At 40.3% G+C, this 16685-nt stretch overlaps 1 protein-coding gene across 5 annotated transcripts in view; it reads right to left on the bottom strand.

Moving 5' to 3' along the window:
• Positions 1-3789: 3789 nt before the first annotated feature.
• The window catches only part of LOC130289957 (uncharacterized), a 131553-nt gene continuing 118657 nt past the window's right edge, over positions 3790-16685 (bottom strand). For 4 of the 5 annotated variants that reach the window (XM_056537555.1, XM_056537552.1, XM_056537554.1 and 1 more), the window contains 3 exons: positions 13114-13261; positions 7766-7909; positions 3790-6452 (listed from right to left, as the gene is read on the bottom strand). In XM_056537555.1, the coding sequence (XP_056393530.1) occupies positions 6007-6452; positions 7766-7909; positions 13114-13261 (738 nt within the window). In that variant the 3' untranslated portion in view covers positions 3790-6006. The remainder of the gene's footprint in view (positions 6453-7765; positions 7910-13113; positions 13262-16685) is intronic. The other variant, XM_056537556.1, reaches the window with a different exon arrangement.

Genomic DNA, 16685 nt, shown 5'->3' on the forward strand with positions numbered 1-16685 from the left:
GGTTTACGCAGCTCTGCCAAGTGCATGAGCATTAATTAAGCATAAACTCTAGAACCCATTAACCCCTATTGAGACTTGGTTACCTTAGTGTACATACAGCAGGTAACTAATCTTACAAAACCGGCTTACATGACTTGACCTACATTGATTATGAGTTTAAAGGGGTACTCCGCTGGAAAATATATATTTTTAAATCAACTGATGCCAGAAAGTTAAACAGATTTTTAAATTACTTCTATTTAAATATTGTAATTCTTCCAGTACTTATCAGCTGCTATATGTTCCACAGAAAGTTCTATCTTTTTTAATTTCTTTTCTGTCTGACCACAGTGCTCTCTGCTGACACCTCTGTCCATTTCAGGAACTGTCAAGAGTACAAGCAAATCCCCATAGCAAACCTCTTTTGCTCTGGACAGTTCCTGACATGGTGACAGAGGTGTCAGTAGAGCACTGTGGTCAGGCAGAAAAGAAATTCAAAAAGAAAAAACTTCCTGTGGAGCATCCAGCAGCTGATAGGTACTGGATAAGTAATGGAAGGATTAAGGTTTTTAAATAGAAGTAATTTACAAACCTGTTTAACTTTCTGGCATCAGTTGATAAAAAAAAAAAAAAAATGTTTTCCAGCGGAGTACCCCCTTAACGACGAAGGACGTAAATGTACGTCCTGGTGAGGTGTTACTTAACGTACCAGGATGTACATTTACATCCTATGCATAACCGCGAGCATCGGAGCGATGCTCGCATCATGTGCAGCAGGTCTCGGCTGCTGATAACAGCCAGGGACCCGCCCGTAATGGTGGACATCCGCGATCGTAAGGATGTCTGCCATTAACCCCTCAGATGCCGTGATCAATACAGATCACGGCATCTGCAGCATTGCGGTACTTTGAATGGATGATCGGATCACCTGCAGCGCTGCCGCGGCGATCCGATCATCGAGCATGGCGGCCGGAGGTCCCCTCACCTTGCTCCGGCCATCTCCCGGGGTCTTCTGCTTTGGTCTGCGATCGAGCAGACCAGAGCAGAAGATGACCGATAATGCTGATCAGTGCTATGTCCTATACATAGCACTGAACAGTATTAGCAATCTAATGGTTGCTATAAATAGTCTCCTAAAAAATAAAAGTAAAAAAAGTAAAAAATGAAAGTAAAAAAAATTTGAAAAACCCCCTCCCCCAATAAAAACTTAAATTGTACCATTTTCCCTATTTCACCCACAAAAAGAGTAAAAAAAAAAAAATTCATATACATATTTGGTATCGCCGCATGCGTAAATATCCCAACTATTAAAACGGTGAATGGTACGGTGAACGGCGTGAACGTTAAAAAAAAAAAAAGGCCAAAATAGCTGCTTTTTTTCCATAACATTTTATTCCCAAAAAAATGTATTAAAAAAAGTTTTATATAAGCAAATATGGTATCAATAAAAAGTACAGATCACGACGCAAAAAATGAGCCCTCATACAGCCGCTTATACGGAAAAATGAAAAAGTTATAGGTCTTCAAAATAGGGGGATTTTAAACTTACTAGTTTGGTTAAACAGTTTGCGATTTTTTTAAAGCACAACAATAATAGAAAAGTATGTTATCATGGGTATTATTTTAATCATATTGACTGAAAGAATAAATAACACATGTCATTTTTACCGTAAATTGGCGTAACAACGAAACCTTTCAAAATTTGCAAAATTGCGGTTTTCTTTTTAATTTCCCCACTCAAATATTATTTTTTTGGTTGCGCCATACATTTTATTGTAAAGTGAATGATGGCATTACAACGGACAACTAGTTGCGCAAAAAACAAGCCCTCATACTAGTCTGTGGATGAAAATATAAAAGAGTTATGATTTTTTGAAGGCGAGGAGGAAAAAATGAAAACGTAAAAATAAAATTGTCTGCGTCCTTAAAGGGTACCTCTCATCAAAAAAACTTTTGATATATTATAGATTAATGTATGCAGAATAACTTTACAATTGCATGTTAGTAAAAAATATGCTTCTTTCTATTTAATTTTCCACTTTGAAGAAATGACCACTAGGGGTCTCCCTACCAGTCCTGGCAGCAAGCATTTCAGACTCATGCTGGAGTCCTAAACACTACGAGCTGCCAGTCTGCTTTGTTCACAAAGGAGAACACTCAGAGCTGCCAGCCTGCTTTGTTCACAGCCTGTTTGGCTGTGAACAAAGCAGGCTGGCAGCTCTGAGTGTTTAGGACTCCAGCATGAGTCAGAAATGCTTGCTGACAGGACTGATCGGGAAAAATACAATAGAAAGAAGCATATTTTTCATTAACATGCTATTGGAAAGTTATTCAACATTCATTAATCTAAAATATATCAAAAGTTTTTTTGATGAGAGGTACCTTTTAAGGCCCAAATGGGCTTCGTCCTTAAGGGGTTAAGATACTTGTTAGACACTTTTGAGTCTCTCTTGGCAAAGGGATGTGATTTAGTTAAAGGGGTATTCCAGGAAAAAACTTTTTTTTATATATCAACTGGCTTCAGAAAGTTAAACAGATTTGTAAATTACTTCTATTAAAAATCCCCATAGCAAACCTCTTCTAAACTGGGCGGTTCCCAAGACACGTGTCATCAGAGAGCACTTAGACAGAAAAGAACAACCTTAACTTCAGAAGCTCATACGTACTGAAAGGATTAAGATTTTTTAATAGAAGTAATTTACAAATCTGTTTAACTTTCTGGAGCCAGTTGATATATATATATATATATATATATATATATATATATATATATATATATATATATAAAGGTTTTTCCTGGATAACCCCTTTAAACAGATTTTTTAATTACTTCTATTGAAAAATCTTACTCCTTCTAATAATTATCAGCTGCTGAAGTTGGGTTGTTCTTTCCTGTCTGGCAACAGTGCTCTCTGCTGACATCTCTGCTTGTCTCGGGAACTGCACAGAGTAGAATAGGTTTGCTATGGGGATTTGCTTCTAAACTGGACAGTTCCCGAGACAGGTGTCATCAGAGAACACAGACAGAAAAGAACAACTCAACTTAAGCAGATCATAAGTACTGAAAGGATTAAGATTTTTTAATAGAAGTAATTTACAAATCTGTTTAACTCTCTGGAGCCAGATGATATATATAAAAAAAAGTTTTTTTCCTGGATAAACCCTTTAAAAGGAGACATGGCTTAGTGTTGAAAGAGGCGAGGCTTGCTTGTAACTTTATGCACAGTAAAATGTGCTAATTTTGTGGTGCAACATTTTGGACTAATGTAAGCCACCTAATATTTGGTCTAAAGTAAACTAGATTAGATAGTGTAATAATGTGCCAGATTTATTAAACGGCCCGTCACTGTGAGTAAGCCGGCAAGTATTAAGACAGTCTGTCTAGGAATTAAAAAAAAAAAAACTATTGGTAAATCTGGTGGAATCTTATTTTAGCGGAATAAAACATAAATAAATTAATGTATGAACTTCTGACTGGGCTTGACCCATAAACAGATCACACTGGGTCAGATGTACTAAACTTGCAACTTTTTCCCATATGGACAGTATCCAGAAATGTTTTCTTTGAGGTGCTGCTGTCACTGTGCAGTCCAAATCTAAAGCTTTGTTCCCACTTTAAGGAACTATTTTAGAAAGGAGCCACATCATTGCAACATCTGAAATACTGCAGTTCTTGTGCAGCTTTGTCTTATTTTTTCCCCAACATTGAAGTCAACATTCAAACTCAGCATAACGGTACATTCTTAAAATAACACGTCATACAGTTAGATATACCTGAGCAGTAAGGAAATTATACTACGCACTCATATGATCATTTAAATATTTTTATTAATCATTAAAAACTATAAATAAAAATCATTTTAAAGATTAGAAAACCTTAATTTTATGTACAATTTTTTCCAAGATTTCTTTTGCTATCACTTTTAAAGTAGCAGCTTGTATGTCCTTACTCCCATTTAGGCACCAGATATTGATTTTTACAAATGTTTTTGTAGAAAAAAACAAACAAACTAATTTTCAAATTTTAGCATCATTACATTTTTTGGCCAAAAACCTGTAAAGATAAAATTACATTATATCTTTATGTGAGTTTACGGATACAAAGAAACAGATACCGATATTACCTGCAGCCATCATTAAAAGCAGTGTTGGAGTCTTAAAGGGGTACTCTGCTTAACGTTGACATAGTCATTGGTTAAAAAACTAAAATGAATGAAGTATCAAATAAATTGCAACAAAAAGTTCTCTAGCTTAAAGGGGTTATCCAGGAAAAAACTTTTTTATATATATCAACTGGCTCCAGAAAGTTAAACAGATTTGTAAATTACCTCTATTAAAAAATCCTTTCAGTACTTCTGGGTGTGACGGCCGTCGAGCCCCCTTCCCATAGACTCTCGTTGAGGGGGCGGGCATGACGTCACGAGGGGGCGGGGGGCGGGCATGACGTCACGAGGGGCGGCCCTGAACACGGAAGCCCGCACACAGCGTTCGGAACAATAAACTTCTGGACGCTGGGGAGCGGAGCTCCGGAAGCAGGGCAACGGAGTACCCCTTTAAGCATCATATTGGTTGCTTTGGAAAGTATATTGACCTGTGTGCTATCTGCTACTTTCAGTACATGAGGTAAGATCAGGTGGTAAAATGTAAGAATAGTGACACTCTGAACAAAAACAATCTGTAGGCTCTGCAATCCACCACTATAAAAACAAACAAAAACAGACTATCACTATAAAAAAAAAATTACTTACGAAAATATATGCAATTTCTAAACTATGCCTGTTTTGTCTCAGTGGACACATGTAATGTAGGAGATGAGGATATCAATTAATAAAAATTTGAGTATTACATTGTAAACATTAATGGTTCACAAAAAAAATACTTGAAACATAAATAAATATTGCTAAAATGTTTACATTAACAATTTTAAAGGAAAACTGACCACAATGCCACCTGCACTAACCTGCGTGTACAGGCTTATAGTGCGGGTGATGCCAATAACAATGGTCTTAACTTTTCTCTTATATCTTTCTCCATCCCCGAGATATGGCTTAAAAAGATTTTCCGTAATTAAAGAGGTGCTCCGGCGAAAAGCAACTTGTCCCCTATCCATAGAACGGGCTCTGACTCTCTGCGAGGAGTGCATGCTACATGACAACACACACTCCATTCTTTTCTATGGGAGCAGTGGAGATGCTTGAGTTCAGCACTCTGGTATCTCCGGTGCTCCCATAGAGAATGAATGTGCGGTGTGCTTTCTATAATCGGCACACGTACCAGAGACCCACAGCATGTTCAGGAAATCCTGTGGATAGGGAGATACGTTACTTTTTGCCAGACTACCCCTTTAAGCTTCTTTGATGCATTTAACGCTTTCTCTAGCCCTGAGGTATGTCCACCGGGCTGGTTCCAGGATAATACCCTCACTGTGCTTAATGTTTCGGAGTGTGGTGTGGTATAGGCGCATGTGCAGTGATGCTCTGGGCTGGCCATGCTAGAGATCTCAATGTGAGATTTGCCAGCACGTAAGGGCCAACATGCTTATGGGTAAAGTGATGAATATTTCTTAGACGAGTCTTATCCATGTACCAGTGCACCTCGGGGCTAGGGAACACCTTGAGTGCACCAAATGAGCTAATTTACATATCATTTAGGGCCATATCTCAAGTACAAAGCAATGTATATAAAAACAGAGAGATAAGACCATAATTGGTGTCATTCTCGCTAATCGCCTTTACCAGCAAGTAAGTGCGGTGATGCTGCTGTAAGGTTCCCTTTTAACAATGTTGAGCAGCAAGGAGGGAGATGCATACTAGACACAGATCTACACTTCACATCAACAAAGAACATAATATACATATAAATTCTAATAGAAAATCAATCTGTTCTAACTGACCCACCACGTGCTACAAGAATGATCAATATTGCTCGATGGTGTAATGTTCACTTTTTCACAGTTTGGAAAATATTCGATTGTTCAACTTGCACATAAAATGACCTTAATATTTTTACTATCATTAAATAATATGATTAAACCTGCCAAGAAGGCTGCATCCTAACACTTTTGCTTCTCTGGAGGCTTTTGCTTCTATGACGAACTGTTCTTGAGCTTGGATTTTGCTTAGGTTGGCTCTCTGGTATTTCTTTCTCTGTAGATGGGGATGTGAGGGAGTTTTTTCTTCCAAAGGCATTAAGTTGGGATGGTATATCTGCTTCTTTCTGTGTGTGATGAACAGAAGTCTGTGTTTTTCCATCTGCACTTTCACCCTCAGATTTTGAGGACTGGTCATTGGAAGAACTTCCCTTATGCTTTCTTTCCATTTTTAACATTCTGATGGCATCTAATGCCTGATTAAGTTCCTGCCTTAATTTTTCTATTTCAAAAATGGACCGATCTCTCTCTTCTCTACAGTTCTTAACTGAATTGTCCAAAGAAACAAAGAATTCTTTCCCAAGTTTAGAAAATGCTTCTTCACCTGGAGAAAAAATATATAGGACACCAGAATTATAACATGAAGTAAGATTAAGTCATGTATAAGGAAAATTAGCCCCTTTTCATAGTAAGTGCTGAAACAAAAAGTCTGAACTCTACATTAAGAAATTGTATACCTCATGTACAACCGCTTTGATATTATGTACCGTTTATATGGCTTTCTAATAAAACTCGTTTTGAAAATTAAAAAAGAAATCCTTTTCTACAAGTCTCGGATTAAAGGGGTACTCCGGAGCTTAGACATCTTATCCCCTATCCAAAGGATAGGGAATAAGATGCCTGATCGCAGGGGTCCCGTCGCTGGGGACCCCCGTGATCTTGCACGCCGCACCTTGTTAAAATCAGTCCCCGGAGCGTGTTCGCTCCGGGTCTGATTACTGTCAATCACGGGGCCGGAGCATTGTGACATCACGGCTCCACCCCCGTGTGACATCACGTCCCGCCCCCTCAATGCAAGCCTATGGGAGGGGGCGTGGCAGCTGTCACGCCCCCTCCCATAGACTTCATTGAGGGGGTGGAGCGTGATGTCACACGGGGGCGGAGTCGTGACATCACAATCTTCCGTTCCCGTGGTCAGGAGCCAGAATCTCCAGCGCTGCCGGAACCAGATACAGGTGGGTGCTGCATGCTATATTGTGGGGGTCCCCAGCGGCGGGACCCCTGGGATCAGACATCTTATCCCCTATCCAAAGGATAGGGGGTGGGACAAGTGGGTTTAATGGGGTGGGACAAGTTCTCTGGGTGTCCCAGGCAGGGTTTTTTGTATACACCCTCCCTCAATAATTTTTTGATTGCACTAAGAAGTGATATCAGTATTATCTGTTCTATGACAGTTCCTTGTTGCTTGTACAAATTAAATGTAAAGGTAGGTCGTTGTATTTTTACATGAGTAAAAATTAGCATCTGAAGATTTTAAAGTGGAAAAAAAGCAACAGCTAAAAATGATTTTCTGATATGTAAAAGATATACTGTACATCCAAGAAGATTATGTTGGTGAAATCTGTGATAATGGACTTAAAAATGAAAGAGTGACAACTGTAGAGCTCCAGCCCTTTAGGCATTTTTTTTTAAAGAGATTTCCATTACAGGACATCTGACAATACATTCCACGCAAAAAGCTGACAAAACCAATAGCAACTTGCTCAGATTGTTGAACCAGACTCTAATAGAAAAGTGCCCAATGTGCTGAAGACCACAATTACTCAGTGCATCTAAGATATAACAAAAGATACATTTCACCAGATTTCAAAGTGCTATGTTGTTGGTGGGACATGAGAATAAAGCACAAGTTGTTACCTTCATGTTGCTGTGAAGTTGATGGAGTCAAGGTGTCAACAGCGTCTTGAATCTGTTCTGCATTGTTCTTAAAAATTCTTAGGAAATTTCTCAATGATGATTCAGAAGCTTCGGTTTTAAGGTCAGCATAGGAGGAAAGGACATCTGTAAATTAAAGCAGATATTTAGGGGAACAGGGTGTTGAAAATCTTTTTTAACCCCTTAAGGACTCAGCCCATTTTGGCCTTAAGGACTCAGACAATTTCATTTTTACGTTTTCATTTTTTCCTCCTCGCCTTCTAAAAATCATAACTCTTTTATATTTTCATCCACAGACTAGTATGAGGGCTTGTTTTTTGCGCGACCAGTTGTCCTTTGTAATGACATCACTCATTATATCATAAAATGTATGGCGCAACCAAAAAACACTATTTTTGTGGGGAAATTAAAACGAAAAACGCAATTTTGCTAATTTTGGAAGGTTTTGTTTTCACGCCGTACAATTTCTGGTAAAAATGACATGTGTTCTTTATTCTGAGGGTCAATACGATTAAAATGATACCCATTATTATATACTTTTATATTATTGTTGCGCTTAAAAAAAATCCCAAACTTTTTAACCAAATTAGTACGTTTATAATCCCTTTATTTTGATGACCTATAACTTTTTTATTTTTCCGTATAAGCGGCGGTATGGGGGCTCATTTTTTGCGCCATGATCTGTACTTTTTTTTGATACCACATTTGTATATAAAAAACTTTTAATACATTTTTTATAATTTTTTTTTTAATAAAATGTATTAAAAAAGTAGGAATTTTGGACTTTTTAAATTTTTTTTCGTTCACGCCGTTCACCGTACGGGATCATTAACATTTTATTTTAATAGTTCGGACATTTACGCACGCGGCGATACCAAATATGTCTATAAAAAATGTTTTTTACGCTTTTTGGGGGTAAAATAGGAAAAAACGGACGTTTTACTTTTTTATTGGGGGAGGGGATTTTTCACTTTTTTTTTACTTTTACTTTTACATTTTTTTACATTTTTTTTTTACACTTGAATAGTCCCCATAGGGGACTATTCATAGCAATACCATGATTGCTAATACTGATCTGTTCTATGTATAGGACATAGAACAGATCAGTATTATCGGTCATCTCCTGCTCTGGTCTGCTCGATCACAGACCAGAGCAGGAGACGCCGGGAGCCGCACGGAGGAAGGTGAGGGGACCTCCGTGCGGCGTTATGAATGATCGGATCCCCGCAGCAGCGCTGCGGGCGATCCGATCGTTCATTTTAATCGCGAACTCCCGCAGATGCCGGGATCTGTATTGATCCCGGCACCTGAGGGGTTAATGGCGGACGCCCGCGAGATCGCGGGCGTCGGCCATTGCCGGCGGGTCCCTGGCTGCGATCAGCAGCCGGGATCAGCCGCGCATGACACGGGCATCGCTCCGATGCCCGCGGTTATGCTTAGGACGTAAATGTACGTCCTGGTGCGTTAAGTACCACCTCACCAGGACGTACATTTACGTCCTGCGTCCTTAAGGGGTTAAGCAATGCTTTTAAGTTAAAGTATAGTTCGAGATTTAAGTATCACAAGCGATTACTTGCAATACTTAAATCTTTTCTCATAGTTTATTTTGTTGTTGTTTCTTATTACATTGAGTCCTCTTATTCTTCAACATTCTTTTTTGTCTTCTCATTCCTAAATTTGTAGTTGTCATTATAGGAAGACATACAAGTTATACAGACGTAGCGGCAGCCATACCCCCCAACAGTTGGCTGGAGTGCTGAGGTCCTTCTACTGGCAGGGCAAACCACCTAGACTCAGTCTGGCTCTTCTTCAGGTGACAAAACGCCAAGGTGGGCTAGCAGCTCCTAAATTGTATAATTATTTCCTCATATCCCAGCCTGGTTGATAGACCTTGATATCTCCAATGTACAGTAGCTACTGCTCTGGTGGTCTTTCATGTGATATTATTAGAGTCTCACTAGTTCCCTTTATAGATTTTCCACTGCTTTCCCTTTACTTTGTGTTATGAAAACAGTGGCTGCGTCCAGTCTCTGAAGGGAAGGGATCATGCTTTGCTTTAGTATGCCACAGTTCATGTTGGTATTCATGGTTCCATCAATGAACTTAAGCTCTTCAGTGCCAGCAGACCACTTGTCTTTGTACTCCACACGCTTGACACTATTTGAACCAAATACATTTATTTTGGTGTCATTGGACCCCCAGTAATCCATGTCCTAAGTCTGCTTGCATTCAGAAACTATTTGCGGGCATTCTTGTGCACCATATTTAACCCCTTAAGGACTGACCCATTTTTACCCTAATGACCAGGCTCTTTTTTAAATTTGACTTGGTTTATTTAAATGGTAATAACTTTACGCTTAACGCTATTTCTGAGATAGTTTTTTCGTGACATATTATACTTTATACACAGTCATAGGCGTAAATGTTGGCACCCCTGAAATTTTTCAAGAAAATGAAGTATTTCTCATAGAAAAGGGTTGCAGTAACAAATGTTTTGCTATACACATGTTTATTCCATTTGTATGTATTGGAACTAAACCAAAAAAGGGAGGAAAAAAGGCAAATTGAACATAATGTCACACCAAACTCCAAAAATGGGCTGGACAAAATTATTGGCACCCTTATCTTAATATTTAGTTGCCCACCCTTTGGAAAAAAATAACTGAAATCAGACGCTTCCTATAACCATCAATAAGCTTCTTACACCCAGCAGCTGGAATGTTGGACCATTCTTCCTTTGCAAACTGCTCCAGGTCTCTCTTTTTGGAAGGGGGCCTTTTCCCAACAGCAATTTTAAGATCTCTCCACAGGTGTTCAATGGAATTTAGATCTGGACTCATTGCTGGCCGCAATACAGGAATTTAGGTGCACTACTGTGGTAGATGTATGCAATGACATTGGCTATCCCTCAAAACTGATGTTAAAATTGAGACATTCGCTCGTATATCCTTATATGAAGGACATACCAGAGCCTGCACACCAACGCCAAGGTTTCTCAAGTGGCACGGGACCTAACACTAACCTACCTGTGCGTGGTAAGCAAAAACCAGGGGCCAGTGGGCAATTACAGCAGCATTAGGCCGACTTGCAGCCTTCTCCCAGTTACCTCCAGTGTGACTGGGCACACATACAATGGGAGGAGGGAGAGAGGCTACAAGCCCCACTTAAGTTGGCTGATATGTGTGCCGGCCTCACAGGTGAACCTTAATGTTGCCTTAATAGTAATCAAGGCGCATTAAATGTGGAGCTCATTGCTGGCCTCTTCAGAACTCTCCAGTGCTTTGTTGCCATCCATTTCTGGGTGCTTTTTGACGCATGTTTGGGGTCATTGTGCTGCTGGAAGACCCAAGATCTTGGACGCAAACCCAGCTTTCTGACACTGGGCTGTACAGTGCAACCCAAAATCCATTGGTAATTCTCAGATTTCATGATAACTTGCACACATTTCAAGACACCCAGTGACGGAGGCAGCAAAACAACCCCAAAACATAATTAAACCTCAACCATATTTCACTGTAGGTACTGTGTTCTTTCCTTAGTAGGCCTCATTCTGTTTTCGGTAAACAGTAGAATGATGTTCTTTACCAAAAAGCTCTATCTTGGTCTCATCTGTCCACAAGTTTTTTTTCCAGTGGGGTCCTCCTGGGTCTCCTGCCATAGCGTTTCATTTCGTTTAAATGTTGACAGATTTCGTGCTGACACTGATGCTCCCTGTGCCTGCAGGAAAGCATGAATATCTTTGGAACTTGTTTGGGGCTGCTTATCCACCATCGGGACTATCCTGGGTTGATACTTTTCATCAATTTTTCTCTTCCGTCCACGCCCAGGGAGATTAGCTACAGTGCCATGGGTTGCAAACTTGAAAATGTTGCGCACTGTGGACAAAGGCAAATTTAGATCTCTGGAGATGGACTTGTAACCTTGAAATTGTTGATATTTTTCAATTTTTCTCAAGTCCTCAGACAGTCTTCTCTTTCTGTTGTCCATGTTTAGTGTGGCACACAGATACACAATGCAAAGACCCATTTTATATAGCTTTTTATGTTCTTTTTCCTTTTCTGAGCCAAATAATTATTTTTTTTTCCTTTTTTTGTGTTATCATTTTCCGACAGCTGTAACTTTTTTATTTTTCATCCGCTGCCAGTGAGTGAGGGCTTATTTTTTGCGGGACAAGCTGTACTTTTTATTGGTTTCATTTATGCGATACATGCTACCTTTCTATCTTTTTTTATTCCGCTATTTGCACCACAATTGGTTAATTTTGCGCTTTTTTGTTGTTTTTTGACGGCGTTCACTGTGCAGGATAATTTACATTATAGCTTTATAGTACACGTCATTGTGGACGTGGCAATACCTAGTATGTATATGATTTGTGTTTTTTATGATAATACAGGGCTTTTATTTTGAAAGGGGCATTTTTTTTTTTATTTTTTTTTACACTTTATACTTTTAAGAACCTTTTGTTATTTTATTTTTCACTTTTTACAGGATACATTTGTACTGCAGCACAGTATAACCTGATGAGCTGCACTCACTACAGCCTGTGCGATCCAGTCTCTGGCTGGATCTCACAGGCTTCCATAGAAGACATACAGGAGGTCATCATCTGACCTCCTGCTGCCCTAGCAAACAACGGCAACCCGTGATCGTATTGCGCCGCCGCCGTTGGTGAACAGGGGTAGCACCCTTCCCCTGTCAACACCATAGATGCCGTGATCAGGATTGATCACGGCATCTATAGGGTTAATGCTGCCGGTCCCGCAGTCTGGCTCATTGAAGTGAATGGGGTATAAAGTGGGTCCGGCGGGAATACGGCAGCAATGGGTTTTTTAACTCTCCTGCCAGATTCAGCTGCCATATACCAAAATTGTGATGTGAATGCGCCCTTTACTAGGATGGGGATGCAGCACACTATACAGCAGCACACCTGGCTGTGCAAGGAACTGCAGCAAGTACCATTTAGTAGAACGGAGACCTGTTGTAGCTCAGGTAGACAGGGCACCACTGTACATGTAACAACAGTGAAGGGGACACAATGCTGCAGCCCTTCCCTTTTATTCTAAGGATTGGTGGGGGCACAGTGGTAAACCCCCACTGATCATAAATTGATCATCTAGCGAGCTTGGTGATATGCAATTACTTTACAAGTGTTAACAACCCCCCCCCCCCCCCCCCCAGCCTACTGAAAGCACATTGTGCAGCTGGTACTCTAATAATACTAAATTACAACAAACAAGTTTTTTTCCAAAGGGTAGAACTATTAACACTGACAAAGTTATCTTGACATATGCACCTAGGATGCGTAAATGTTATTTTTATGTCTCACTAACCTTTCAGTGGAGAACAAACAACCGTCACAACATTTTCTTGAAAATGATGATAGGCTTCTTTTATTCCTTGGAAAAGAGCTTGTGTGTACTGAACTTGTAGGTTGTAAATATCCCTGTGGAAATCAAGCTCAGCTTCCAGAGCATAGATCTAGAACGTAAAGGTCACAAACAAAAATAATGACAAGACATCTTATTGTTCAGACAACAAGGAATAAAATTATGGCCAATGTAGAGAAGCACACGTTTTTATACACACAAGGATAGCATTACAGAACCTTTATTATTGATCAATATATACTTATTAAGCTTCAGTGTCAGAGAAGAAATCACAGGTTTGTAATAAGTTGCATTCACGCACATCTCATCAACCACTAAAGTGTCCTCTTATCTGTGTGTCCTTGGCAGGTTTGCCTATAATATTTTATTTTGTAGAGGCAATATATTTCTTATAGCTCTATAGGCTTGGTGGACAGTTTATTATCATTTGTAGAGTATTTTATATGATATGGTTATTACATACAATGTATAAGCAAAGTCTCCGACCCTTTCAATTTTTTTAAAATAAAACAAAAAAGCAAGTTCTCCCCCATCATTCTGCACTCAATATGCCATAATAATGTGAAAATAGAGCTAAAATTTTGCGTGGACATAAGTACTGGAGGAGTCTCCCGTTTCTGTGGGTCATCTTGGAAAGGTTTCTGCAACTGTGGTAAATTCAGTTGTTTGGACAAGATTTGGAAAGACAAACCCCTGTCTATATAAGGTCTCACAGCTGTCAATGTATATCAGAGCAAAAAAACAAAACATGAGGTAGAAAGAACCGCATGTAAAGCTTAGAGACAATATTGTGTAGAGCCACAGATCTGAAGAGAAGTAAACAAAAAAGTTTCTACAACACTAAAAGTTTTCAAGAGCACATCGGCCTCCATAATTCTTAAATAAAAGAAGTTTGAAAAAACTAGGACTCTTCCTAGAGCTTGCCACCCCACCAAATTCAGTAGTCGGGGAAAAGGGCCTTGGTAAGAAAGGTGACCGGGAACCCAATGGTCACTCTGGCTAAGCTCCAAAAATCCTGTGTGTAGAAACGTCTAGAAGGTCAACTATCACTGCAGTACTGGGATGCCGGACCGGGATGCCCGTTGAGACCCCAAACCCCCCCCAAACCCACGTCGGCGATTGCTGGAAATCACTGGTCAATTCAGAGCGACGATTTTCAGAGATTCCGGTTCCCGCCACTCGCCAGGCGGTGGACCGGGATGCCTGCTGAAATCACGACTCATACAAACTGGTGATCTGCGGCGATTCTGGGTCATGGGAGTCACGTGTGACCCCATGAACCGGATAAGGATGAGGATCAGTGGTATAATATACACCATCAATCATCATCTGTACTGTACTGGGAGGTGGCAGTGTTGCCACCCCCCAGTACAGCTGTGATTGGGCGGCCATAGTGACCGCACCAACCACAGCAGTATGGGGAGGGGGGAGGTGTGTGAAGGATCATGTTGCTCCGTTCTGCACACCATAATTCTGTGATCTGGTGTGCAGGCCAGAGCCCCGTGCTGCCATTTCCCCCTCAGTGTAAAAAAAAGTGGCCCCTTGGAACAGAAAGCAATCTGGGACAGTTAAGATTAAGTAGGGACAGGTTAGGAGTGAATAACAAGGAAATATATATATTTTTTTTAGCATACCGCACTGTAGGTGTCCGGGGGTCCATAGCAGCTTTTGCTGCATGACCCCTGCCCTACTGGATCGCTGCAGGTTGCCACCAGCGTTTTTATTTTAAAGCAGACTTTTTTTTTTTTGCTAAACGTGTGGCTGGGCCCTCCTAGCTATGAAAGAGTGGTCCGCCACAGTTAGCTAAAGCCCACCCGGCGCTGATCATAGTTTTTTTTTTGTGGTGCTTTTTCGGGTTATGGCGGCTTTTTAATTACATTTTTTTGCACCTATAGGCGGTCTGTACCACCAGTAGCAGGCCTGTGCTATGTGGACGGACCGTGCCTCTGTGTGCGGCCTGCCCCATCACTCTCAGTGATTTATCATTTTTTGGGTTAAGGTGGGTGCATTTTTTCAGGGTTGGTTTAGCGTTTTATTATTATATTTTCGGGTATTTTGTGTGGGGGTCTGTGTACGTGCCATCAGCCACTGTTCTGAGCTGAGTGGCCGGACCCCCCACTGACTTCTGCACCCCCTGCCGCCACCAATCGCTAATCAGTGTGCACACCATTGATTAGGTAAACGCTTTTTTCCTTGGCACAGGGCTTTTGCGCTAGAAGTCCTTTTTTTTAAGTTTCTTTTTTCCCTTTTTAGTTTATATTTTTTTTATTTTTGGGCGGGTTTAGTTAGTTATGTTAGGGCGGTAGTCTCGTACCACACCACACACACAGCACATGCACAAATAAAGTTGCCTCAAATGCGCAGCGCTCTCTCCCCACTTGAGCGGGGTGCGCATTTGAGGCAACAGAATAGGAATGGCCAAACACATCACATTCCCAGAATGATGATCCAGAGCATAGGGTTTGGGACGGGCATCATTTTTCGGCTATACTCTGGGTCATCATTCTGGGAAAATAATTGGCATATCAGTATTAAAATAGCAATTTTCATCCCCCCAATAGTACACTACATCCATTCCTGGAAAATAAATATAGGGAACACCCTTCTGTTCCAAATCTCCACTTCACCTCTATACAACTTCCCTAGGGGGTGTACTGTTTTTAATAGGCTCACATGTGGGTGTTCCTTTCTTGTATGTTCCTCTGAATGTATGTAACTGTTAGGTTCGTAAGAAACGGTCGTATTTCCAGGCGACAATTCTGAGTCACATGTTAGTTGTTCCCAGAAAGATGAAGCAGAGCATAGGTTGATAATTGCAGTTTTCAAAAGCTACCCATTCATCCATTCCTGGAAAATAAATTTAGTAAACACCCGTGCATTCAAATGTCCTCTTTAGCCCTATACCCATTTCTTTTTGTATTTTCCTCTGAATGTATGTAACCATCAGCTACTGATATGCCGTAGGCCACAAATGCAAACAGACCTCTATGACTTCTGCGCCTTGTCGTGTGCCCGCCCAGCAGGTTACACCATATGTGGATGTATTTCCATAGTCAGGGGAAAAAGCCCTCCAAAATTTTTTACCCAATTTCTCCCATTAACCCTTGTGAAAATGTAAAAAATTGGGTAACCCCAGCATTTTAGTGTAAAAAATAAAAAATTTCAATTTATGGCCCTCTTTTAAAAAAAAACTGTGAGGTGTAAATACTCACTGTAGCCCTTGTTACCTTCCTTAAGGGGTGTAGTTCAAAATTGTGGTCACTTGCGGGGTTTTTTATTTAAATTTCTTTTCAATTTTATGTCAGAACCTTAACCATTGCAGTACGAAGCACCACTTTAGGCCTCAAATATCATTGGTGCTGTCTCACTCCTAAGCCCTGTTTTGCACCCGCATAGTGCTTTACCGCTGTATATGGGGTATATCCTTATTCTGGAGAAATTGGGCTACAAATTTTGTGGAGCTTTTTTTCTCTTACTACTTTTGGTTAATACTAGCAATTCAATGTTAAAAATCA

The sequence above is a fragment of the Hyla sarda genome, chromosome 1 (genome assembly GCF_029499605.1).
Source record: "Hyla sarda isolate aHylSar1 chromosome 1, aHylSar1.hap1, whole genome shotgun sequence".
Lineage (NCBI taxonomy): Eukaryota > Metazoa > Chordata > Amphibia > Anura > Hylidae > Hyla > Hyla sarda.